Source organism: Carex rostrata, chromosome 29 (genome assembly GCF_964058835.1).
Source record: "Carex rostrata chromosome 29, lpCarRost1.2, whole genome shotgun sequence".
NCBI lineage: Eukaryota > Viridiplantae > Streptophyta > Magnoliopsida > Poales > Cyperaceae > Carex > Carex rostrata.
The window spans coordinates 3,413,611-3,438,900 of record NC_135946.1 but is presented as its reverse complement, the minus strand read 5'-3'; the positions used below and the strand labels follow the sequence as shown (position 1 = coordinate 3,438,900).

At 34.5% G+C, this 25,290-nt stretch overlaps 2 protein-coding genes across 5 annotated transcripts in view; both read right to left on the bottom strand.

The window, feature by feature from the left end:
* LOC144546203 (protein ROOT HAIR DEFECTIVE 3-like) overlaps nt 1-6,961 on the bottom strand; it is a 36,354-nt gene extending 29,393 nt beyond the window's left edge. For both annotated transcript variants that reach the window (XM_078294729.1, XM_078294727.1), the window contains exons 1-13: nt 6,715-6,961; nt 5,091-5,157; nt 4,823-4,922; nt 4,329-4,399; nt 4,088-4,151; nt 3,678-3,743; nt 3,527-3,571; nt 3,390-3,440; nt 2,960-3,028; nt 1,360-1,488; nt 1,179-1,247; nt 998-1,089; nt 243-321 (exon numbers count right to left, since the gene is read on the bottom strand). In XM_078294729.1, the coding sequence (XP_078150855.1) occupies nt 243-321; nt 998-1,089; nt 1,179-1,247; nt 1,360-1,488; nt 2,960-3,028; nt 3,390-3,440; nt 3,527-3,571; nt 3,678-3,743; nt 4,088-4,151; nt 4,329-4,399; nt 4,823-4,922; nt 5,091-5,157; nt 6,715-6,853 (1,041 nt within the window). In that variant the 5' untranslated portion in view covers nt 6,854-6,961. The remainder of the gene's footprint in view (nt 1-242; nt 322-997; nt 1,090-1,178; nt 1,248-1,359; nt 1,489-2,959; nt 3,029-3,389; nt 3,441-3,526; nt 3,572-3,677; nt 3,744-4,087; nt 4,152-4,328; nt 4,400-4,822; nt 4,923-5,090; nt 5,158-6,714) is intronic.
* A 4,189-nt stretch (nt 6,962-11,150) lies between these two features.
* Nucleotides 11,151-23,746, bottom strand: LOC144546202 (protein ROOT HAIR DEFECTIVE 3-like). Of its 3 annotated transcripts, none has more exons than XM_078294724.1 (16): nt 23,495-23,746; nt 19,392-19,458; nt 19,125-19,224; nt 18,634-18,704; nt 18,393-18,456; nt 17,983-18,048; nt 17,832-17,876; nt 17,694-17,744; nt 17,396-17,464; nt 15,739-15,867; nt 15,561-15,626; nt 15,380-15,471; nt 14,622-14,700; nt 13,418-13,634; nt 12,991-13,088; nt 11,151-11,773 (listed from the first exon to the last, which is right to left on the bottom strand). In XM_078294724.1, the coding sequence occupies exons 1-16, from the start codon at nt 23,631-23,633 to the stop codon at nt 11,423-11,425; spliced, it is 1,704 nt and encodes a 567-aa protein (XP_078150850.1). In that variant the 5' UTR covers nt 23,634-23,746; the 3' UTR covers nt 11,151-11,422. The 3 variants fall into 3 exon arrangements, with proteins under 3 accessions (XP_078150850.1, XP_078150851.1, XP_078150852.1); XM_078294725.1 differs by having other exon boundaries at nt 15,380-15,468; XM_078294726.1 differs by lacking the exon at nt 11,151-11,773 and having other exon boundaries at nt 12,991-13,048.
* Between the last annotated feature and the right edge of the window lie 1,544 nt (nt 23,747-25,290).

Sequence of the window (25,290 nt, the reverse complement as noted above, 5' to 3'; positions counted from 1 at the left end):
CTTCATCAAGCTAGTGGTAATATATGTCTATCTTTGATTTAATTTTAGACATGAATGTTGATATGAATAGAGTTTATTTGATTGATTGAAATTAAATTGTAAACATAGAACCTACCATAATTCACAACAATTTAACAAGTGCTCATAATACCTTGAGAGTGTTTTTAGGCCTTAACTAAATTTGACTTGGAACACAGAAAGTCAGAATAATTAAAAAACAATAATGTGTTTGTAGTTCTCACTTCAATTATTTCTTCCTGTAATATGGCTTTGAATTCATCCCGAACCTCTGGAATAAATCCTTCTGCTCTTTCATCAAACCTAGGAGCATAGCAGCATGTTTATTAAATTTAGAACATACCAGACTTCTGATCAACATATCAAAGATTTTAACATTTTTGCTAGTATTCACTAAGACTTTAGACTAGATTGTCGACCTTATATAAATTGAATATTTTTTCTTGATATAAAGTAAATGTTCAGTCCTTACATTTCTAGTTCTTCTGGAGCTTTTGCACTAACATTTTATTTTATTGTTGTTAGAAACTGGCAGTTTGAAGATAAGATACACTTTCTAATCTTTTATATTGCATTTTATTACTCAATTTATTTTTGTTGTTGATGGTTGCTGTGATTCAATTTAACATGTGTTAGAAAACTAAAGAACTTTGCTAGTGGTGGTCTCCCCGGTGTTGCTCTGATCCATATTGACTATCATGAGCTATTTTTTGGTAAACAGTAAAGTCTTTATCTTTTACAGTCAAATATTGAATATATTATTTCATGAATTCCTCAAAACACTGTTATTGTTATTGCTATTATTCATGGACATTTGTATTATTGTAACTCTTGTAATGTTCCGTTAGTACAATTATTTATGTCTCCAATTTTGTTTTTCCCAATCCAAATAAAAACAAGCAGAAATTGATTTAACATTTTTATGCAAGTTATAGGTTTCCAGAACTTAAAATAGTTCTGTAGTCTGTTTAAGTCTTACCGTTCCAATGTAGAAGTAAGAAACGCAGCCAGTGATCTTTGAAATGACTCTGAAGAGGTAGTATCTTCCATATCCCTCAATTGAGAAAACCCCTGCAGTACAATTGAGATCAGAAATTCACAACTGGAACATCGGTTTAGTTATATTTGTTGACAAGCCTCGTCAGTGCAGATAAATTTACCACATTTGAATCAAGTAAACTCAGTTCCTGCTGCATTATTGTCTTGCATCTGTGTGTGGACAGCGTTTCCTAAATTTTGTACAAATTGAACTTCCAATTAAATTGCGACAGAAAAAAAGGTAAACCAAGGATGAAATCTTAGTTTAGAAGAGAAATCACACGGCAAGTTGTAGTTCATTACATTAAAAGAAGGAATATTGAGATTTTCGTTGCTTCTGATTGCAGGCCAAATTGTTCGCACATTATTAAGAAATGTGGCTCTAGATTGTGTAGGTGTGAGCCCAGTAAGCTTCTCCCGCAATTGAGCTACCTAAATAAAAAAAAGAAAAGACAATTGATTTGTAACATAGATTCACATGATGAATTTACAGCTTTCTGGCAGAATCAGTCAATGCATTTATATGACCTGTACCGTGTTGGCACCCCCAAAAAGTTTTTGAACACCAAAATCCTAAAGTAAATTGGCGAGATTGAGCAGCTAGAAGCCAATGCGAAAATTGGCGACCATAGAATGGCTTGAGGCAAGAGTACAGTGCCTTCATCACAACCATTCAAAGATAAGCGACGTAACCAACTCTGCTAGAATTGGAGAATTTCTTGGCCAGTCAGAAAACTCTTGCCAAGCAGCTAATAGGTTTGATAGTGAAGTACGAAGAGGAAAAGGCACTACTATATAGTTTCAACGTGGAGAGTCAAGCAGAGACCGAAATGGAGAACGTTTTTCGTGAATAATTCAAGAGGGACACATGTTCTATGGGAGCTCCTATAGGTCAACAGGGCAAATGAGCCGAAAGTACTGAATATCAGAGTAGAAGTGTGGAGTGCTACAATTGTGGACGACGAGGGCACTATGCGAGAGACTGTCAGTTCAAGAAAAATGAAGGAAGATTCATGGTGACTGTGAAGTAGAAGGCACCAGTAGAGGTCACAAGTGAAGAAGAGTGGGATGCAATGGCAGCTGTTGCGATATAGTCAATGGCCGGCATAGAGAACATCGAAGATGTTGGTGGGCTTGTGGAGGAGGAGATCAACTTTGAGTCATGGTTCATCGAAGAACCATTTGAAGAACCGGTTGAGAAGGAGACCAGAGTTGTGAGTTGTGTGGTGGTTGATGAGGAGAAGCCATAAGAGAGCACTAAGCTAGAGGCTATCACCAAGCAGAAGGGTGATGACGAGAGGACATAGAGGAGTGTCACTATTTTGGATAAGACTTCATGATAGGAGTTCGCTCGTTAGGTGTTCCGTTGGGAGTAGAAAACTCGACGACGACTTGTGCCAAGGCAACATCTGAAGAAGATTCTAACCTTCTCTTTCGGAAGATCGACCGTAGACATATGAGCAACTTCATGCTCAAAAAATTAAAAGAGGCAACAAAAAGCATGACGACCCAGATAAACGCAAAGTACCGAAGATCAATACAACACCAAGTTGTTGCTGAGGGGGAGTCTTGAAAGTTGCAACACCAAGTTAGTCTAAAATACTCCAGATTATTCTAGAGTATACTAGAGTATGCTAGAATGTTCTTGAATTCTCTAGAGTGTTCTATAGTATAGTAGTTTCTATAGGTGTATGAATATTCTAGATATATCTTGAATATATTAGGCTATATATATTCTAGAATATGCTAGCTTGTGTAGGAGATCCATGCATATTCTAGAAGTATCTTATGATGGGCATAAATAGGACCTAAAGGCTTTGGTTGTACCTAATTAAAAGTTTACATAATCCTCTCATGATTTCACAATCAAGTAATTAATTTTCAACAGCATATTGTACTGTACCTTGCTTTGAAACTCATTCTGAATAGCTTGTCCGCTGTCCGTTGCATTTGGAAACGTTACAACAGATACCTGCAATAAATTAATCGAAATCAGTTTGTTAAAAAGACTGATTGCGCTGGAGAATATATTAATTATTCACTACATTAATTCTTATTTGTTAACTACCAATATCTATCTTAAGTAAAAAATATATTAATTATTTTAGTAATTAAGTATAATAATACACATGTAGATTTTATATAAAACGGTTAAATTTTTAGTGGTAATCAAAATGTATTTTTATTTAACATATGAATAAGTGTAGTTAATAAACAAAAGGGTAGATGGTTGAGAGGTTCACAGGTGGGTTGAAGCTCATGTTTTCCTTATAAATACAGCTCAACTTTGATTTAGAGATGTACGGAAAATTTTATCAATTGTAATATCGCACCTCAATATAGTCTTCGAGTCTTCCGTTTGAAGCTGGACCGGAATTCCAACACTATTACAGGAAGTAATTCACAATATATGAAATCCTATGTAAAAGCTGATGCAAAAAATAGGCTTGTGTGAAACTGTTGATCATACCTCTCTTATGATCTCCTCCGCTCTCACTCTATCTACGTCGTTTGTCTGTGACATGGAAAAATATATTTAGTTAGGTTAATTCATAAAAAATAGTTTACACTTACTTTCAGTGTACTTTCCCTAGCAGAAATGACTTGAAAAAAAAAGTTACCAGATTTCTGCAGTCCCGAAGGGTCACCTCTACCCTAGTTCTGCGCGGTGAAAGTGATATTTTCTCCTGAAATATAATGTACAAAATTAGAAAACCACAGAAGCGAAGAATCAATGATGCAAATAATTACAAAAGTCCGTTAGTTTCAGTAGAAGCTACACACAAATGGATTGATTTTCTTCCATGTCAGATAGGCTCAGAATCCCGCATATATATATTGCAAATAAAATTTATGAAATTTGAACATTTAGTCAAGGACTCTTTAGTTTTGTTTTTCTATGTTGGTGGGTTCATGAGATTAATCAGTTCTCATAACTGTAATATCATGGTAGATACTAAAAGACCTCATTTTTCTACTTTGTGCCAGTGATGATAAGAAAATGTAATTTTTATATCATCGGACGGATTACCCCGAATATCGTCTGAAGTAGAGGCAAACTACCACCCTCATATTGGCCAAGCCCCCTAGCTTCCCTGCATTAATATATATTCAGAAATTGGTTGTAAGACAATGCTATACTAGTGACCTACGAGGCTATGAATAACACTATATAAAAGGAGGGAGTTTCATGTCAATAAACTAATGGGACCCGCTGCTATTAAATTCTACGGTAGTGGATTGCGACTCGAAAAGAAAAATTTCCAACTTACATGTTCAGCAATAAAACATCTGATATAGTCAAAGCAAATAAAGCAGCTCGGTTCGCGAATGATGTTCCATTCTATAAAAGGAAGTTCTATTAGCCATTACTCAAAAGAATTTAAGTCAAGAGTGACTTATAATTTTACCTGTTATGCAATTGTGAAACCTTAACTAGCTTCTTGCTATTATCCTGTTGTTGTTTCAATTGTTTCTTTTTGAATTTTTTTTCCTTTCTTAAAATTTAAACCGTTCTAACATTTCATATATCTGACTTAATTTTTGTAAGATCATACTTATATTTAGTTGTTAGTTAACTGGGTATTTAAGTGACATTCTTGTTGAATTGTAAATCTTATATGTACATGTAAAAGAATGTAGCTCTCTACTTCTACTGTTTATTTGTTTGTGTACATGTATATATTGGACACACAGAATAAAAAGACTGAAAACCAACAATATTAGTTACGGAATGAAGTTCGGAAAAGTAAATTAACAAGAGAACCTGTGCATTGGTGCTTGAATCGGAACCTTCTATATCAATTACAACGATGGAAGGATTGGTTGGGCACTGTGCTATCCATATACCCCTTGTAGTTTGTCCACTAATTTGAAAAATTAAAAAAAATATATAAAAATAAAAATAAAAAAAGCTGAATCAAATTGTTGCATTAGACAAAACTGCCATATGTTCCATCAGAAAATTGTATCTGCTGTGTAATTTTATTTTTTACTCTTACTTGAAATGAAAAAGAAAAAAGAAAAAGAAGTACTAGTTTTCTTGGGGATCCAAAACATTGAAGTTTGTCCCAAAGAGGCAGTTAAGCAAGTGACTTTTCCCTGTTTCAACAAAAAGGCAGTTAATTAGTTTTTAAGAAAAAGCCAGCGATCTTCCACTTGTACAGAATTTGCAACCAGTGTCCGTTTTTTAGTGTCATTAGTGTCGGATTTCGCACCGACACTGATGGAACTGACACTAATAATGTTGAACATCAGTGTCAAAAATCACAATTACATTGATAAATGAAATCACAGTAAGGATATGCCCTTTTATTGAAACATTACATTCCCAAAAACTAGAACTTAGAAAACTGTCAAAAATACATAGGAATAAGGATTATTCCTCGGACTGTTAAAGACTAAACTCAAACACAATCAGATTTTGAGGCGATATTAAATGCGAATTTGAAAGGGCAAATGTTGGTCAATCTGGGTGTATGACATATGGGGGTGTTCAGCACCACATGAGAGCTTAAATTTTAAGTGGAGTTAAGGAACACTTGTTCGGTAGAATCGGATTAAAAAAAAACGTGTTAAGTATACAAAAAAGATGCTAATGGTGTCTTAAAAATTGGGACAAGTGGGCTTAAATCTTAGGAATTTGGGCAAAAGTAGCAAAAGTTAATCCTCACTAAGGAGAGGTTAATTGTTCAGACAGATTAAGCTTCTAAGGAGTCTAAAGTGATTCTAAGGAGTCTTAAGGAGGGGTTTCCGAACACCCACTATGGAATTAAAGGTCTTTAAGTCTAGTTTTTAATGTTGAAGATTTTAAGTCATTTGCAGTTCCCCATAATAATTTATGGCAATTTTAGTAACCACGGATCAGAATTAAGAGCTGCTGATTAGAATTCTGTTTTGCATCTATTCTTGTACGAATTTTTCATGGATGTAAGAGAAGAAATTATGTTTATAAATAAAAAGAAAGAATATTGTGCTATTGTTTCTTTTCCTTAAAAGCATGCTGTTTTTATCACGGAAATTACTCAAAAAAAAATTATATCTATTCTAAAATAAATTAAATCGTTTTGCACTTATTATTTTATAAAATATTCTTATAGAAGGAAAATTTATATATTATTATATTTTTTTTTCAAAACTGTATAAACCTATATTATAAAAAACACGATTAATTTCATAAAAAATCATATAGAGAAATATAAATATATATTCTCTTTTAAAAGAGCAGAAAGAAAATCAGAAAAGATACCAATTATAATAAATAATAAAAGAAAATCAAATCGAATGAATAAAAGTGTTGATCATAGACAAAATCTCACTGATCTATCTCTTTTCTGTACAAGAAATTGGTACAAAGGACTAAAACCGGCAGGTTCGAAATCACTGGAAAACTGAGACCTTTCCCAGAAATATAAACCTATGAAAACTGAGACCTTTCCCAAAAATATATTTGCCTCTGTACTACTCAAATGATAGAGATCAATCTCCAACGAAATTTTTTGATAATTCTTTTCTGATATAATTAGTTCATTCTCTGAAGCCAGATGAAGCGAAATATATAGTATCCAAGAAAATTGCTGTGATAATAAACAAAAGCAATATATATATTGTTATGATAAAGGGTACAGGGAAGAAACATATATATATATATATATATACCTGTATTCTGGCGTCCAATGATGGAAACCACAGTAAGATTTTCATCAGCGGGACGTCTGTCTATGAAATTCGTCACCATGTTTTCGAGAAGAACTTCATCAGAGCCAATCATTTGGATGTTCATGGATACTTCTGTCATTTTACTATATATTTGTATATATAGCAACTCTTCAAAAACTAAGCGAGATCTGTTTTAAGTCTCAAGGGCATATATATATACATGACTACCAGAGGAGGTCGCTAAGTCAAGTCGTCATTGTTAATAAGTTTATTATAATAATATTGTTTTAAATTTTATGAAAAATTTTATTAGTTTTCCAATCATGTGGACTAAGTCAAGAATTATAACATTCCATGATAACCCTTTTGTTGATGCTTGTGATAGTTAAGTTTGAACAAATTTATCCGGACGGTATTACCACGAGATTTTTCGAGGTCTTTAGTCTAGGGCTGGTAAAATAATTAACTAAGTAGCTCGTGCATCGATCGGGATCTGCTCGTGACTCGTTTGGTAACAACTTGATCATTACTTGCCCCATTTGTTAACAAGCTAGCTCATTAATAGCTCGGTCTAGATTAAATGAGTTTGAGCTGTGCCTAACTCGCTTGATAGATAGATAGATAGATTTTACATTTTGATCTGATCCGTTGGATGAACAGTTAGGGTTTATGAATTGTTATTTTTATTCAATATTTATTCATTTTTGTTATTCTACTAATTGCTATGTTTTATGAGCTTGTTTCATTCTATTAACTGCACGTGGAAATGAACATCTAGTGTTTTGTTTGACGGGTTTTATTATATATTTTTTTTAATTTGTAAGGTAGTATCCCAAATAAAGTTCAGCAAGCTAAACGAGCCAACTCGGTCCATCTGGCCCCTTAATCTCAATTATGAGCTCTGTCCAGCTCGGATTGATTATGAGCTAAGATTCTAGCTTAGTTCCTTAATCTCAGCTCACTCGGCTCGCTCAGTTGTTGTGGCAAGCTGATCACGAGCTGAACCCAGCTCGTGATAAGCTATCTCGTTGCCACTCCTACTCTTTACATATCTTTCTCTCTCTTAATCGAGAGTGCGGTGTTACAGGCAGAAAATTTTTTTATAGAATTCGTAATCTTCAAAATTGATTTCATGAAAAAATACAGGACTAATTGACCCCAAGACTCAATTTTGAAAATAACTTCTTTGACTGGGATCACTTCTAGAAGATCGATAGCGACTTCATAAAGCTAGAGACTTTGGCACTTCCATCTGTAAACTTTGCTCCACAAGTCTATAAAGTGGTTATTAATTATAAGTTTGTAAACCTATCAAGTGTTAATCTAAATTTTGAATCATTTAAGATGTGATCTCTGATAAAATCCCCACACTAACCTCTTTTATCGGAACCACCGACACCACTTTTACTGGAACCACTGAGACCACTTTTCAAATATGCATGGTAACTTCGGCACTAAATCTTGAAGCCTTTGAAAATGATTGAAAGCATTAGAGAGAACTACATATCTCCAGTTAGTGCGGCTCTAGTTGTAAAGCTTGGTGTTGTGTACGAGAATATGGAAAAGTATGGAAGAGAGGACAATAATAAGTGAAAGAATCTGGAAAAGGAGACTCATCAGACATCAGTGGCAAAAGCATAACTATCACTTTACAACACATGCAGCCGATAACTATTACTTAAAAAAGATGGGCCTTAATGTTTTATGTATTAAAGGTGCTTTTAAATTACTTTATAGTACCGTTTCTATTGTGGCTGTTTTTTTTTTGAAGTAAAATATACAGCAATAACAAAATAAGTTCTCTTATGCTTTATACTTGCATAGTTAAACATGACAACCACTTGAAAAATTATATGGAATTAAAGTCTTTAAGTCTAGTTTTTAATGATCTTTTTCAATTGACCAATTGTTCTTAAAAGGATCAAATTGAAACTTTTTAATGAAATACTTTTTCTCCATTTTTCATAAAGTGAATTCAAACTTTATACTTTAGTTAAAAGCGTGTTAATTATTTGTCTAGTAAACTTCTCTTTTCTTTTTTTTTTTTTTATTGTGGCTGTTTTTTTAAGTAAAATATACAGCAATAATGAAATAAGTTCCCTTATTCTTGATAATTGCATAGTTAAACATGACAACTACTTGAACAAATTAATCTTTTTCATCATACAATACAAAAAATACAAAAAAAAATGAAAAACAAAATTGGTGGCTGTGTGAGCATTTCTATCTATGTTCATGTTGATGAAACACTCTTCCATGCTGGTTGGTTCTTGCTTACAAAATAAAATAAGTACCCTACCTTATTTTGCAGAGTTGTCCTTACCTGAAAATACAATTGGGCAGGTAGAGACTTGGCATTCTATTTTTTATAGAAGAAAAAAAAATCAAGTTGTTTAGCTTTTTTTAAAATTAAAAAAAAAATATGAGACAAGCAATTTTATACATTTATTCTACCATTAATTGTAATTGCAATATGATTTTTGATGATCCGCAAAAGGTGATTGATAATAGTGTTCCTAATTTTTTTTTTTTTTTGAAGAATATAAAATATAGAGAGTGAATTCTAACAATAATTGGTACACAAGAACTAATTATTATGTTGCAATGTAAGTACAGATTTGTGTGGGGTAAAGGCCATGAAAGAATATTAGCTCTTTCTATCAATTATTGTCCGTCCGGTAACATTATTTGTTATTTTGGAAAGGAGTTATGTAATGAAGGCCCAATTAAAGTGAGAATTTAAAAATGATAATAGTTGGCCCAACAAAACCCAAAATACATCAAAGTCGATATAATAGGTTTTAGTTGGGCTGTCAGACGAATTGGTTAGGCCCAACTGTGGGCCTTAAAAAGATGGATTTCGGTCCTATAAAGATGAAGAAACAGGGTCATTGGACAAAGGGATCCCCCAACAGATAGGCTTTCTTTGTTTTCTTTTCCTTCCCAACTTATTTATATTTTGTTAGCAAATTTGTTGTCATTACTTAAAATTAGGAGCCTGATAATTGTACCTCAAACAAAATCTCCGAGTGCGTCCCCCATGTAGTTTAACAGAAAAAACTTTCATTGTTATCTAAGTTTCATTTTCAGTACTAATATTCAAACATTTAAAGCTTTATTTATAACATTTTACAATGCTACTCACAAGCATTTAGAACTCTATCTACATTAAAATTCTAAATCTATATAGTTTTCACTCCTAACTACTTTTGTTTTCAAGCCAAAAACAGAAAGATTCATTTCACCCATTTTTTTATTTTTTCTCTGATTATTCTCATTCATTTTCTCGACAATCCGTGATGAATTTTGCGACTCTAAAAATATGAACGTTTTTTATCAAATTTTCTCTTTCAAATGAGACCAATGAAGAATAACTTTCGAGTTATATTTGTGTCGTAATTTTTTTTACCGCTTTAAATATCTGTGACTTTTAGTTTTTTTTATTTTGCTTCAAAATAATTTAAATCTCTGTTTACAAGCATATAAACCTCATTAATAACACTTTAAATCTCTAGAATAAAACATATAAACTCATGTACAAAGAATTTAAACCTCAACAATAACACTTCAAAGCATATAGACCTCAATCATAACATTGCATTTACTAAGATCATTTACAAAGCACATAAACCTCATGTACAAAGCCTTGAAAATTTTAAATGGTTGTAGATTGAAATTTAAAAACTTGAAAATTAAAAGTGCTCATGAGTTTTACTTTAAAAAAAACAAATAACTTTAAAATTACTCAAAAGTATTTCTTCATGGATTTTATTTGAATAATAAAATTGAATAGAAAACATTCGTATTTTTAGATTCGTAAAATTCATCACGGATCGTCGGTAAAATAAAGAGTGGGTGAAAATAATCTTTCATTTTTTGTCTTGAAGACAAAAGTAGTTTAGAATTAAAATTATCTAGAAATGCTTTCACATAGAAGCTTATATGCTTACGAGTAACATTTTAAAATGTTATAAACATAACTTTAAATATTTGGATATTAGCGCTGGAAATGAAAGTTAGACAATATTGGAAGGCTTTTCTATTAAACTACTTGGGGGACGCGCTCAGGTATGATGACTCGGGGTATCAGAACATTTCTCTTAAAATTAAAATAAAAAAAATGTAATACAAAGCGTGTTAAGTCTTTTTCTTCCTGTACATTTTGTACAATTGGGTCAGAGTATTCTTGTAATTGTAATTTCTTTCTGAACTGGAACTTCCATTCAAGGATTTTTGTGGTATTTTGATGATTTGGATGATTTGGTGAGTTTTTTAGAGCTGTTATGTTTAGGGGTTTCTACAGGGAGAACGAATAAAAACAAATTAGAGAATTTTGATGCAAACTAAATTTACTTAATCTCTCTATACAAAGTTTTAGCATATAACAACAAATTAAACAAAATAAATACTAATGGATCCAAAAGTAATTTGAGTCATAACATAACAAATACATTAAGAAAACTTTGTAGAGAAAAATCTTCATAATTAGGATTTCATATGGCACTCAAATCAATAAAATATGAACTTTTCCAACAATAAGTTTCCATGTTCTTTGTAAAATTGCAGATTTCATTGCAATTTGATATAATTGTGAGAACAGTTCTCAATGACGTCCTTGTCTCAGTTCTTTCACAAAATCGAAATAAAGTAGCCAACATGGAAAACATGTAGAGAAATTTATCCTAACATGCAATCAAAGGGGCAACAATCAATCCTTGAACCCATAACAATGAGGTTGGTCCGATATAATTTTAAGCAAGAAGACAACCATCGCCATGGAAAGATTAAACATTTGTTTCCCCAGATGCGCAACAATCACCTTCCGATGTTTCATCATATGTTTCGCACAAATCTTTGCAGCCGGGGTGATTATTTTCTGTAAAATGTATTCCAAAATAGTAGGAATCTTTGACCGGGCTGCTTGACTCCAAGCGGCAAGTGCAGGGCGAAATGATGCTAGTATAATGCTCACTCCACAGCGGAGCATATATCCTGATAAGCCTACTCCAACGAAAATTAATACACCTTTTCCAATGGAAACTATAATTTTGTGGAATTCCTGTTATGGGTGTATGAGGGGGAAGGGGATTAAATAGAAGATCAACAGTATAAACGTACAAATAAAACATAATATTGCATGGTGGCATTTATAGTTGAAGTTGTGAGGAAATTTGTTCAAAGAAATTAAAGCTACATAAGGTAATATAATCAGCAACCACTTCAGTCGAAATTTGGCGTGTATGACTATTGATTTTGAACTGACAAAGGAATTATTTGATTAATATTTTCAAACCACTCAAGTATCCATTGTCCGTTGAACCTCAAAGAATTGAGGTACGTCAGTCAAAGATATGAAAATTATCAAATATTAATTATCATTTTTGAGTGCTTACTTCAAAACACTTGTAGAAATCAAAAAGCAGTATTCAGTGAAAAGATATTAATTAAGTTAATAGTATTAAATTAAAAACTTTATTCGTAGGAAACAAAGTATTTGTGGTTTTTCTGTTATAAACGAGCGGGTTAGGGGGGGAAGGGATTAAATAGAGAATGTGAGTATATTAAACAAGATCAATAATATAAATATAGAAATAAAAAAAATATATATTGCATGGTGGCATAGTTGAAATTTGGTGTGTAGGACTAATATTGCCTTTGAACTGAAACCTTTACACCAAAATTTATATAGGTAAAGGAATTAATTTTTTTGATGAATATTTTCAAACCACTTAAGAATCCAATATTGTCCAGGGAACCTCAAAGAATTGAGGTACGTCAGTCAAAGATATGAAAATACTTAAATATGTCTAGTGAAAAGAAATTAATTAATTTAATAGTGTTATATTATGAACTTAATTTGTAGGAAGGGAGATGGTCAAAATAGTAATTTATGTAGGGAATCCTAAAGGTCTTTTTTTGGACCTAAAGATTGAAATTCGGTAGTTATATAAAGAAATTTATTTTACTTAGGATGAAGCTACAAATAATTTGGCAAACTCGCAAAAATCCAGTCCATCATGAAAAGAACACAAATGTATTTGGTATTTCATTTTAATTGGAAGTATATGAAGGACAAGATAATATCGAATTGATGTCTGTGAATAGTGAGGATTAAGTTGGGGACATTTTGACAAAGTCTTTGTCAATCAAGATTTTTGAGATATCCACAAATCTTCTCGGCGTGAAAAGGAGGGAAAAAAGAACTACGTATTAAACTGGCCTTTTTGTACTCAACCAAAATATATATATCTTAGTTCTATGAAATAGATTGTATACCTTAATTTCCATTATCTCTCGTTCTGCATGGTCCTTTAGACTATCAATTACTTTTGCTCTGCACAATGAAACAGATAGACTGTATTCTTCACGGCAACCTGAAACAAATGAATTTCATGGTACGACCATTTGTGGAAGCAGCCAATATATTTAGCCAAAGAGAGATATATATGCACAAACAGCTGCTTGGGGGCCACCACGGCATTCCAATTAATGGAAATATATATATATATATATATATATATATCGACGGAAATAAATCTGCTGTTATTCCATTGGTATAACAGCATATTTATTTCCATATATCCGCACATTTGAAAGCAATTTGATAGCCATTCTCACAGAAATATCTAATATTTCATTGAGAATCCTATGTAACAAAGTGTTACTCGAAATGTATTTAATGTAGTACTACAAAATTAATTACCTCCGAATATTTGTTCGAACTCTCCCACATGAGCTTCGACAACACTGTCAACATCAATATTGCTTTTGAATGCTTCCAAGTTAAATGTGAGTGTGAAAATACTTGAAACAATGCCTTTCTTCATTACCCTCAAGTTGCTGGAAATTAGTTTCTTCTTTTCTTCAACTTTCTTGCTTGTTTCGGTCCGCAAGATACTTGAAAATTTTTCTTCCAGTTTCTGAATGTTAATTGAAGAGAATATATATATAGGTCTTTATTTTGCAGAAGAAACAACTTTGACAGAAGTAACAAAATTAAAAAAAAATTAAAAAAGTAGAAAATTTATTTTTGTTTTAGTACTGAAATATCTTTACAACAGTTTTAGGAACTCTTCATAGAAGAAATTAGCCTTGATTTAGGCTCAATTTTTAATAGATATATTATATTTGGGTTCTATGAAGCTGCTATCTGCTATTTATGTTAGAAATATCCTATGGGCCGAAATTCATATGTTAATTTTTGAGATTAAATATGGATTGAACCATATTGAGCCGAATGGATTATGGGTCAATGTTTCTGCACTCTCTTTATTTTGAAATGTTGGGACTGAATAGGTTGTGGCTGAAAAAGTGCACTAAATAGGTTCGGCTGAAATGTTGCGAAACTGACCTATAGGGTTATATACATGTGCAGAAGTGCGGATTTGTATATACCTATTTGCATACATGCATAGTGTTATATTTCCACAAAACAGAGAGAAAGGAGAGAAAAGGGGGACTATCAGTTGGTGCTAGCACATCGACTCACAACTGTCTTCAACTTGTTTTTATGGATATATACAGGTAGTAGCGCAATTACTATTGATGCGCACATTTGAGATGTGAGTGAAGAGAGGAGAATATTGCTAAGAGTTTCGAAGGGCTTCTACTGTGTTGCTTCATCAAAAGAGTGGTAATATATGTCTATCTTCGATTTAATTTTAGACATGAATGTTGATATGAATAGAGATTAATTGATTGATTGAAATTAAATTGTAAACATAAACCCTACCAGAATTCACAACAATTTAAATATTTGACAAGTGCTCATAATACCTTGAGAGTGTTTTTAGGCCTTAACTAAATTTGACTTGGAGCACAGAAAGTGAGAATAATTGACAAACAAGCATGAAATACCCAAGCAAGCGCATTATATTAAAAAAAAATAATGTGTTTATAGTTCTCACATTAATTATTTCTTGCTGTAATCTGGCTTTGAATTCATCCCGAACCTTTGGAATAGTTCCATCTGCACTTTCATGAAACCTAGGAGCATAGGAGCATGTTTATTAAATTTAGAACTTACCAGACTTCTGATCAACATATTAAAGATTTGAACATTTTTGCTAGCATTAAGTATTAACTAAGACTTTAGACTAGATACTTGACCTTATAACAATTGAATATTTTTTCTTGATATAAAGTAAACGTTCGACCTCACATTTCTAGTTCTTCTGGAGCTTTTGCACTAATATTTTATTTTATTGTTGTTAAAAAATGGCAGTTTGAAGATAAGATACACTTTCTAATCTTTTCTATTGCATATTATTACTCAATTTATTTTTCTTGTTGATGGTTGTTGTGATTCAGTTTAACATTTATTAGGAAACTAAAGAACTTTGCTGGTGGTGGTCTCCCCAGTGTTGCTCTGATCCATATTGACTATCATGAGCTATTTTTTTTTGTAAACAGTAAAGTCTTTATCTTTTACAGTCAAATATTTGCTTACTGAATATATTATTTCATTCCTCAAAACACTGTTATTGTTATTACTATTATTCATGGACATTTGTATTATTGTAACTCTTGTAATGTTCCATTAGTACAATTATTTGTCTCCAATTTTCTTTTTCCCAATCCAAATAAAAAAAGCAGAAATTGATATAACATTTATATGTAAGGGTTTCCAAACTTATAATAGTTCTGTAGTCTGTTTAAGTCTTACCGTTCCAATGTAGAAGTAAGAAACTCAGCCAGTGATGTTTGAAACGACTCTGAAGAGGTAGTATCTTCCATATCCCTCAATTGAGAAAACTGCTGCAGTACAATTGAGATCATAAATTCACAGTAGGAACATCGGTTTAGTTATATTTGTTGACAAGCATCATCAGTGCAGATAAATTTACCTCATTTGAATCAAGTGGCCTCAGTTCCTGCATTATTGTATTGCACCTGTGTTTGGACAGCGTTTCCTAAATTTTTTACAAATTGAACTTCCAATTAAATTGCGACATAAAAAAGGGTAAACCAAGGATGAAATCTTAGCTTAGAAGAGAAATCACACGGCAAGTTGTAGCTCATTACATTAAAAGAAGGAATGTCGAGATTTCTGTTGCTACTGATGTCAGACCAAATTGTTAGCACATTATTAAGAAATGTGTTTCTACACTGTGTTGGTGTGAGCCTAGTAAGCTTCTCCCGCAATTGAGCTACCTAAATAAAAAAAGAGAAGGCAATTGATTGGTAACATAGATTCACATGATGAATTTTCTTGATCAAGCTTTCTGGCAGGATCACTCAATGCATTTATATGACCTGTACCATATTGGCACCCAGAAAAATTTTTGAACACTTAAAACCTAAAGTGAGTAATTTAAAGTAAAGAACTTGTGTATGGAGATTGAGCAGCTAGAAGCCAATGCGAAAACTGACGAGCATAGAATGGCATGAGGCAACCGACCCTGCTAGAATGGGTGACGCAACCGACCCTGCTAGAATTGGAGAATTTGTTGGCTAGTCAGGAAACTCTTGCCATGCAGCTAGTAGGTTTGATAGAGAAGCATGAAGAGGAGAAGGCACTACTATATAGTGGTCAATGTGGAGAGTCAAGCAGGGACCGATATCGATAACAACCTGAGATAGAGAACGTTTTTCGTGAATGATTCAAGAGGTGCACGTGTTCTATGGGAGCTCCCAGAGGTCAAGGGGGGCAAAGGAGTTGGAAGTAGTGAATATGAGAGTAGAAGTGTGGAGAATTACAATTTCGGACGACGAAGGCACTATGCGAGAGAGTGTCAGTTCAAGAATAATGAAGGAAAATTTATGGTGACCATGAAGGAGAATGCACCAGCGGAGATCCCAAGTGAAGAAGAGTGGGACACAATGGTTGCTGTTGCGATACATTCAATGTCCGACGTAGAGGACGTCAAAGATGTTGGTGAGCCTGTGGAGGAGAAGATTGACTTCGAGTCATGGTTCTTCAAAGAACTAGTTGAAGAACTGGTCGAGAAGGAGACCAGAGTTGTGAGTTGTGTGGTTGCTGATGAGGAGAAGCCATAAGAGAGCACTAAGATAGAGCCATCACCAAGGAGAGGGATGATGACGAGAAGACATAGAGTAGTGTCGCTATTGTGGAGAAGGCTGCATGACGGGAGTCCGTGCAAGGAGTTGCAGCTCGTTAGGTGTTCCATGGATAGAAGAAAACTCAACAACGACTTGTGCTAAGGCAACATGAGAAGAAGATTCTAACCTTCTCTTCTGGAGATGACTATTTTGGAAGACCGACCATAGACATATGAGCAACTTCAAGCTCAAAAAATTAAAAGAGGCAACAAAAAGCATGACAACCCAGATAAATGCATAGTACCGAAGATCAATACAACACCAAGTTGGTGCTGAGGGGGAGTGTTGAAAGTTGCAACACCAAGTTAGTCTAAAATACTCTAGATTATTCTAGAGTATACTAGAGTATGCTAGAATGTTCTTGAATTCTCTAGAGTGTTCCAGAGTATAGTAGTTTCTATAGGTGTATGAATATTCTAGATATATCTTGAATATACTAGGTTATATATATTCAAGAATATGCTAGCTTGTGTAGAAGATGCATGCATATTCTAGAAGTATCTTATGATGGACATAAATAGGGCCTAAAGGATTGGGTTCTACCTAATTAAAAGTTTACATAATCCTCTCATGATTCCACAATCAAGTAATTAATTTCCAACTGCATATTGTACTGTACCTTGCTTTGAAACTCATTCTGAATAGCTTGTCTGCTGTCCGTTGCATTTGGAAACGTTACAACAGATACCTGCAATAAATCCATCGAAATTAGTTTGTTAAAAAGATTGATTGCGCTGGAGGTAGGTAGGTCATGTGCGAGCAACAAAACACGCATGGATATATAAGTGTAGTTAATAAACAAAAGGGTAGATGGTTGAGAGGTACACAGGTGGGTTGAAGCTCATGTTTTCCTTAGAAATACAGCACAACTTCGATTTAGAGATGCACGGAAAATTTTATCAATTGTAATATCGCACCTCAATATAGTCTTCGAGTCTTCCGTTTGTAGCTGGACCGGAATTCCAACACTATTACAGGAAGTAATTCACAATATATGAAATCCTATGTAAAAGCTGATGCAAAAAAATAGGCTTGTGTGAAACTGTTGATCATACCTCTCTTATGATCTCCTCCGCTCTCACTCTATCTACGTCGTTTGTCTGTGACATTGAAAAATATATTTAGTTAGGTTAATTCATAAAAAATAGTTTACGCTTACTTTCAGTGTACTTTCCCTAGCAGAAATGACTTGAAAAAAAAAGTTACCAGATTTCTGCAGTCCCGAAGGGTCACCTCTACCCTAGTTCTGCGCGGTGAAAGTGATATTTTCTCCTGAAATATAATGTACAAAATTAGAAAACCACAGAAGTGAAGAATCAATGATGCAAATAATTACAAAAGTCCGTTAGTTTCAGTAGAAGCTACACACAAATGGATTGATTTTCTTCCATGTCAGATAGGCTCAGAATCCCGCATATATATATTGCAAATAAAATTTATGAAATTTGAACATTTAGTCAAGGACTCTTTAGTTTTGTTTTTCTATGTTGGTGGGTTCATGAGATTAATCAGTTCTCATAACTGTAATATCATAATAGATACCAAAAGACCTCATTTTTCTACTTTGTGCCAGTGATGATAAGAAAATGTAATTTTTATATCATCGGACGGATTACCCCGAATATCGTCTGAAGTAGAGGCAAACTACCAGCCTCATATTGGTCAAGCCCCCTAGCTTCCCTGCATTAATATATATTAAGAAATTGGTTGTAAGACAATGCTATACTAGTGACCTACGAGGCTATGAATAACACTATATAAAAGGAGGGAGTTTCATGTCAATAAACTAATGGGACCCGCTGCTATTAAATTCTACGGTAGTGGATTGCGACTCGAAAAGAAAAATTTCCAACTTACATGTTCAGCAATAAAACATCTGATATAGTCAAAGCAAATAAAGCAGCTCGTTTCGCGAATGATGTTCCATTCTATAAAAGGAAGTTCTATTAGCCATTACTAAAAAGAATTTAAGTCAAGAGTGACTTATAATTTTACCTGTTATGCAATTCTGAAACCTCAACTAGCTTCTTGCTATTATCCTGTTGTTGTTTCAATTGTTTCTTTTTGAATTTTTTTTCCTTTCTTAAAATTTAAACCGTTCTAATATTTCATATATCTGACTTAATTTTTGTAAGATCATACTTATATTTAGTTAGGTAACTGGGTATTTAAGTGACATTCTTGTTGAATTGTAAATCTTATATGTACATGTAAAAGAATGTAGCTCTCTACTTCTACTGTTTATTTGTTTGTGTACATGTATATATTGGACACACAGAATAAAAAGACTGAAAACCAACAATATTAGTTACGGAATGAAGTTCGGAAAAGTAAATTAACAAGAGCACCTGTGCATTGGTGCTTGAATCGGAACCTTCTATATCAATTACAACGATGGAAGGATTGGTTGGGCACTGTGCTATCCATATACCCCTTGTAGTTTGTCCACTAATTTGAAAAATTTTAAAAATATATAAAAATAAAAATAAAAAAAGCTGAATCAAATTGTTGCATTAGACAAAACTGCCATATGTTCCATCAGAAAATTGTATCTGCTGTGTAATTTTATTTTTTACTCTTACTTGAAATGAAAAAGAAAAAAGAAAAAGAAGTACTAGTTTTCTTGGGGATCCAAAACATTGAAGTCTGTCCCAAAGAGGCAGTTAAGCAAGTGACTTTTCCCTGTTTCAACAAAAAGGAGTATTCATGCCCATATATCAGCTACACCTTAATTAGTTTTTAAGAAAAAGCCAGCGATCTTCCACTTGTACAGAATTTGCAACCAGTGTCCGTTTTTTAGTGTCATTAGTGTCGGATTTCGCACAGACACTGATGGTGATGCAATATGGTCCTGCGCATGCTTCACGAAAATGGGTCTAACTTTTGATCCGTCCGTCGGATCGGGCTGAAATTTTGACAAGACCTCCACAGCCCAAAACCGGATCTAAAATTCATTTCGCCCATTTTCGGGCTCAGATTCGCGATCCGAGTCTTCCTTCATGGAATTTTGGGCCTTTCTTTATAATTTTAGAGTTTTTATGGTCTTTTATGTATTTTTTATGTATTTTCTGTTTTTAGGGTTTGTATTTAAACAGACGTGATGTCTTTTGGCAGAAGTTAGTTTTTATGTATCAAGATTTATCAAAGAATTGAGAATCTGTGTGATCTCAGAACCAAATCTATCTTTCCATTACTTTTTTCCAATTTCTTGATCGTTCGTGCATCAGTTGGTATCAGAGCCCAGATGGCGGATGCGACTCGTGGTCGTGGTAGAGGTCGTGGCCGAGGTCGGGGAGAAGAAGAACCGCGCCACCGAGACCAGCGAGATCTAGAGATTGCAGCGATGGGAAGAAGAATTCGAGAGTTAGAGCGCCAACTCGCAGAGGCACGGGAGGCCTCTACTAACGAAGAAGAAGGAGAGGAGTCAGACACCATTGACTCTTCTGAAGCAGGCGACGAAGATGAGGGTTTTAACCCGTGGGGGAATCCAAATCGGGGGCGAAACCAGAGGATTCGGCTAGGACCTGATCCGTCCTTTCAGAACCTTGGGGTGAAGATTGACATTCCGGAGTTCGAGGGTAAATCTCATCCTGATGAGTTTATCGATTGGTTGCATACCGTCAAGCGGGTTTTTGATGTGAAGAATATGTCTGACGAATAGAAGGTGAAGTTAGTCGCCATTAAGTTGAGAAAACATGCCTCAATCTGGTGGGAACATGTGAGGAACCGGCGTGTTAGAGAAGGAAAACCAAAGATCCGAACTTCGGATAAGATGAAAAAGAAACTGATGGCTAAATTTCTACCCGCCCAGTATAGACAGGAAGCTTTTATTGAATATCACAATCTTAAGCAGAAAACCCTTACAGTGGAGCAGTATACTAATGAGTTTGATATGTTGCGGATGCGATGTGATGTGGTTGAGGAGGATGAACAGATTTTCGCTCGGTATCTAGCTGGGTTGAAACCAGAATTATCTGATGTGGTGTACCTGCAACAGTATTATCCGACAAGCAGGCTTTCTTTTTAAAGGTAACCGGCTGTGCATTCCTAAGTGTTCTCTGAGGGAAGCAGTTGTCACGGAGGGACATGCTGGAAGACTTGCGGGACATTTTGGGGTGGACAAAACATTGGCGTGGTTGCAAGACCAATTTTATTGGCCTAGGATGGAGCGAGATGTAGCTCGATTCATGGGGAGGTGCAGAACATGTCGGTTGGCTAAAACACGAGGAACCAATGCGGGCTTGTATCAACCTCTACCCGTTCCAGTGGCTCCATGGGAAGATGTCAGTCTCGACTTTGTTCTCGGGTTACCCAGAACCCAGAGAAACAAGGATTCTATTATGGTGGTGGTGGATCGGTTCTCAAAGATGGCGCATTTTATTGCATGCAACAAAACTTTTGATGTTTCGCAGGTAGCACGTTTGTTTTTGCAGGAAATTGTCAGACTACATGGTGTGCCCAAAACCGTCACCTCGGATCGAGATGTCAAGTTTGTAAGTCATTTCTGGCGCACTCTCTGGCGGAAGCTGGGCACTCAACTGCAGTTTAGCTCTTTTCATCACCCCCAAACTGATGGGCAAACGGAGGTGGTCAATCGAAGTCTGGGAAACCTATTGAGGAGCCTGGTAGGTGACAGTCCGCGCCAATGGGATCTCACTTTACCACAAGCCGAATTTGCATACAACCGATCGCAAAGCCGAACTACAGGAAAAAGCCCCTTTGAGGTTGTGTATGGATTCAATCCAATCACTCCTATCGAGCTCACACCATTGCCTGTTGAAAAACAATTCAGTGGCGATGCAGATGAACATGCAGAACACATCAAGCAAGTGCACTCACAGGTTCGAACTCAGATCTAGAATTCAAACAAGAAGTACAAAGAACAGGTAGACAGGCACCGAAATAAGGTGGTGTTTAAAAAAGGAGATCTAGTATGGATTCATCTGAGGAAGGCACGTTTTCCCACTGGCAGATATGGTAAGCTACAACCTCGGGCCGATGGACCATTTTGAGTGCTCGAAAGAATCAATGATAATGCTTACAAGGTTGATTTGCCGGGTGAATATAATGTCTCGGGGACCTTTAATGTGGCCGATTTGTCCCCATACATTACTGACAGTGATAATGATACATCTGAAGTGGAGGAGGTAGATGGTGAAGTGGCAGATTCGAGGACGAATCTTTTCTTAGGAGGGGAGAATGATGCAATATGGTCCTGCGCATGCTTCACGAAAAGGGGTCTAACTTTTGATCCGTCCGTCGGATCGGGCTGAAATTTTGACAGGACCTCCACAGCCCAAAACCGGATCCGAAATTTGTTTTGCCCATTTTCGGACTCAGATTCGCGATCCGAGTCTTCCTTCATTGACTTTTGGACCTTTCTTTATAATTTTAGAGTTTTTATGGTCTTTTATGTATTTTCTGTTTTTAGAGTTTGTATTTAAACAGACGTGATGTCTTTTGGCAGAAGTTAGTTTTTATGTATCAAGTTTTATCAAAGAATTGAGAATCTGTGTGATCTCAGAACCAAATCTATCTTTCCATTACTTTTTTCCAATTTCTTGATCGTTTGTGCATCAGATGGAACTGACACAAATAATGCGAATTTGAAAGGGCAAATGTTGGTCAATCTGGGTGTATGACATATGGGGGTGTTCAGCACCACATGAGAGCTTAAATTTTAAGTGGAGTTAAGGAACACTTGTTCGGTAGAATCGGGACAAGTGGGCTTAAATCTTAGGAATTTGGGCAAAAGTAGCAAAAGTTAATACTCACTAAGGGGAGGTTAATTGTTCAGATAGATTAAGCTTCTAAGGAGTCTAAAGTGATTCTAAGGAGTCTTAAGGAGGGGTTTCCGAACACCCACTATGGAATTAAAGGTCTTTAACTCTAGTTTTTAATGTTGAAGGTTTTAAGTCATTTGCAGTTCCCCATAATAATTTATGGCAATTTTAGTAACCACAGATCAGAATTAAGAGCTGCTGATTAGAATTCTGTTTTGCATCTATTCTTGTACGAATTTTTCATGGATGTAAGAGAAGAAATTATGTTTATAAATAAAAAGAAAGAATATTGTGCTATTGTTTTTTTCCTTAAAAGCATGCTGTTTTTATCACGGAAATTACTCGAAAAAAAATTATATCTATTCTAAAATAAATTAAATCGTTTTGCACTTATTATTTTATAAAATATTCTTATAGAAGGAAAATTTAGATATTATTTTATATTTTTTTTTCAAAACTGTATAAACCTATATTATAAAAAACACGATTAATTTCATAAAAATTCATATAGAGAAATATAAATATATATTCTCTTTTAAAAGAGCAGAAAGAATATCAGAAAAGATACCAATTATAATACATAAGAAAATCAAATCAAATCAAATCGAATGAATAAAAGTGTTGATCATAGACAAAATCTCACTGATCTATCTCTCTTCTGTACAAGAAATTGGTACAAAGGACTAAAACCGGCAGGTTCGAAATCACTGGAAAACTGAGACCTTTCCCAAAAATATATTTGCCTCTGTACTACTCAAATGATAGAGATCAATCTCCAACGAAATTTTTTGATAATTCTTTTCTGATATAATTAGTTCATTCTCTGAAGCCAGATGAAGCGAAATATATCGTATCCAAGAAAATTGCTGTGATAATAAACAAAAGCAATATATATATTGTTATGATAAAGGGGACAGGAAAAGACGTATATATACCTGTATTCTGGCGTCCAATGATGGAAACCACAGTAAGATTTTCATCAGCGGGATGTCTGTCTATGAAATTCATTACCATGTTTTCGAGAAGAACTTCATCAGAGCCAATCATTTGGATGTTCATGGATGCTTCTGTCATTTTACTATATATTTGTGTATATAGCAGCTCTTCAAAAACTAAGCGAGATCTGTTTTAAGTCTCAAGGGTATATATATATACATGACTACCAGAGGAGGTCGCTAAGTCAAGTCGTCATTGTTAATAAGTTTATTATAATAATAATGTTTTAAATTTTATGAAAAAGTTTATTAGTTTTCCAATCATGTGGACTAAGTCAACAATTTTAACATTCCATTATCATGACCCTTTTGTTGATGCTTACCACAATGGATTTGTCGACGTCTTTAGTCTTATAGTCTAGGGCTGGTAAAATAATTAACTCAGTAGCTCGTTGACGCGGTGCGTATTGAAGACATATCCGATTCATATTCAGATATAGACGACAACCACAACAAATCTAGACAGATCAAAGAATTATATATACAACTTGAAATTTGATCCACATATTCAGGCCATGTTTGGTTGTGGAGTAAGAGGAGGAGTAAACCTCTTACTCCACACTTAAGGAGTCAAACGAGGAGTAACATAGGCGGTTTAAGATGAAGTAAGATTTGAGCTAAACCGAAGTAACTTACATCACCTAGAGAGGTGGTTTAGCTTACTCCACTAAACATGATTAACTTACTCCGGTTTAGCATGAAGTAAGAAATTTAATCCGGTTTAACTTTACTCCACAACCAAACATGACCTCAATGACCTCGATTATTTCTACAGAATTAAATGAACAATTTGACTGAATGGGTTTTATTGTAAATCTTGAAGCCTTTGAAAATGTTTGAAAGCATTAGAGAGAACGACACATGTCCAGTTAGTGCGGCTCTAGTTGTAAAGCTTGGTGTTGCGTACGAGAATATGGAAAAGTATGTGAGAGGACAATAATAAGCCCAAGAATCTGAAAAGGGAGACTATATATTCGGCCATTTTTATTAATATCCTTAAAAAATAAAAATAAATTTAATAATACCCCTACATTAAATTTTTTGTTAAAAATGCCCCAACCGCCAGGCCCACGGGCGGCCCAAAACAAAAGCGGACCGCCCGTCCCACTGGCGGGTCACTTCACCTAGTGGGGCGCCCCTGACACGGGCGGTTCACTGTTCACCTTTTTTTTTTTTTTTTTTTTAGAGATCTTAGTATTTTGATTTGAATAATTTAGTGAAAAAAAAAATTTCTTATTTAGAGTGTATGCCAAAAAATAAAATATTTGATATGTTTACGAAGTGATGTCGTAAATCTTTATAACTTTGATTTTTTTTTTTTTTTTTTGGTGAACTTTGATTTTATTTGTCAATTGGATATCACAAGTCTAAATATAACACTAATTAAGGACTTGGCCTTTATTATGGTTTTTATAATATATGTATAATATACACATATACATATACGCATATACACATATACACCTATAAACATATACACACATATACACATATACACATATAAACACATACACATATACACATATAGTGTATTTATACTCGGGCGGGTACGGGTACCCCGGGTATACCCGTCTCGGGTACGGGTATACAAGGGTACAAGGGTATTCGGGTACGGGTATGGCGGGTATAATTTTCAAAACCCATACCCTACCCGTCCTATACCCTTACCCGTGTACCCTTGACGGGTAAGGCGGGTACGGGTACAGGTAGGGCGGGTACGGGTATTTTTTTTTTTT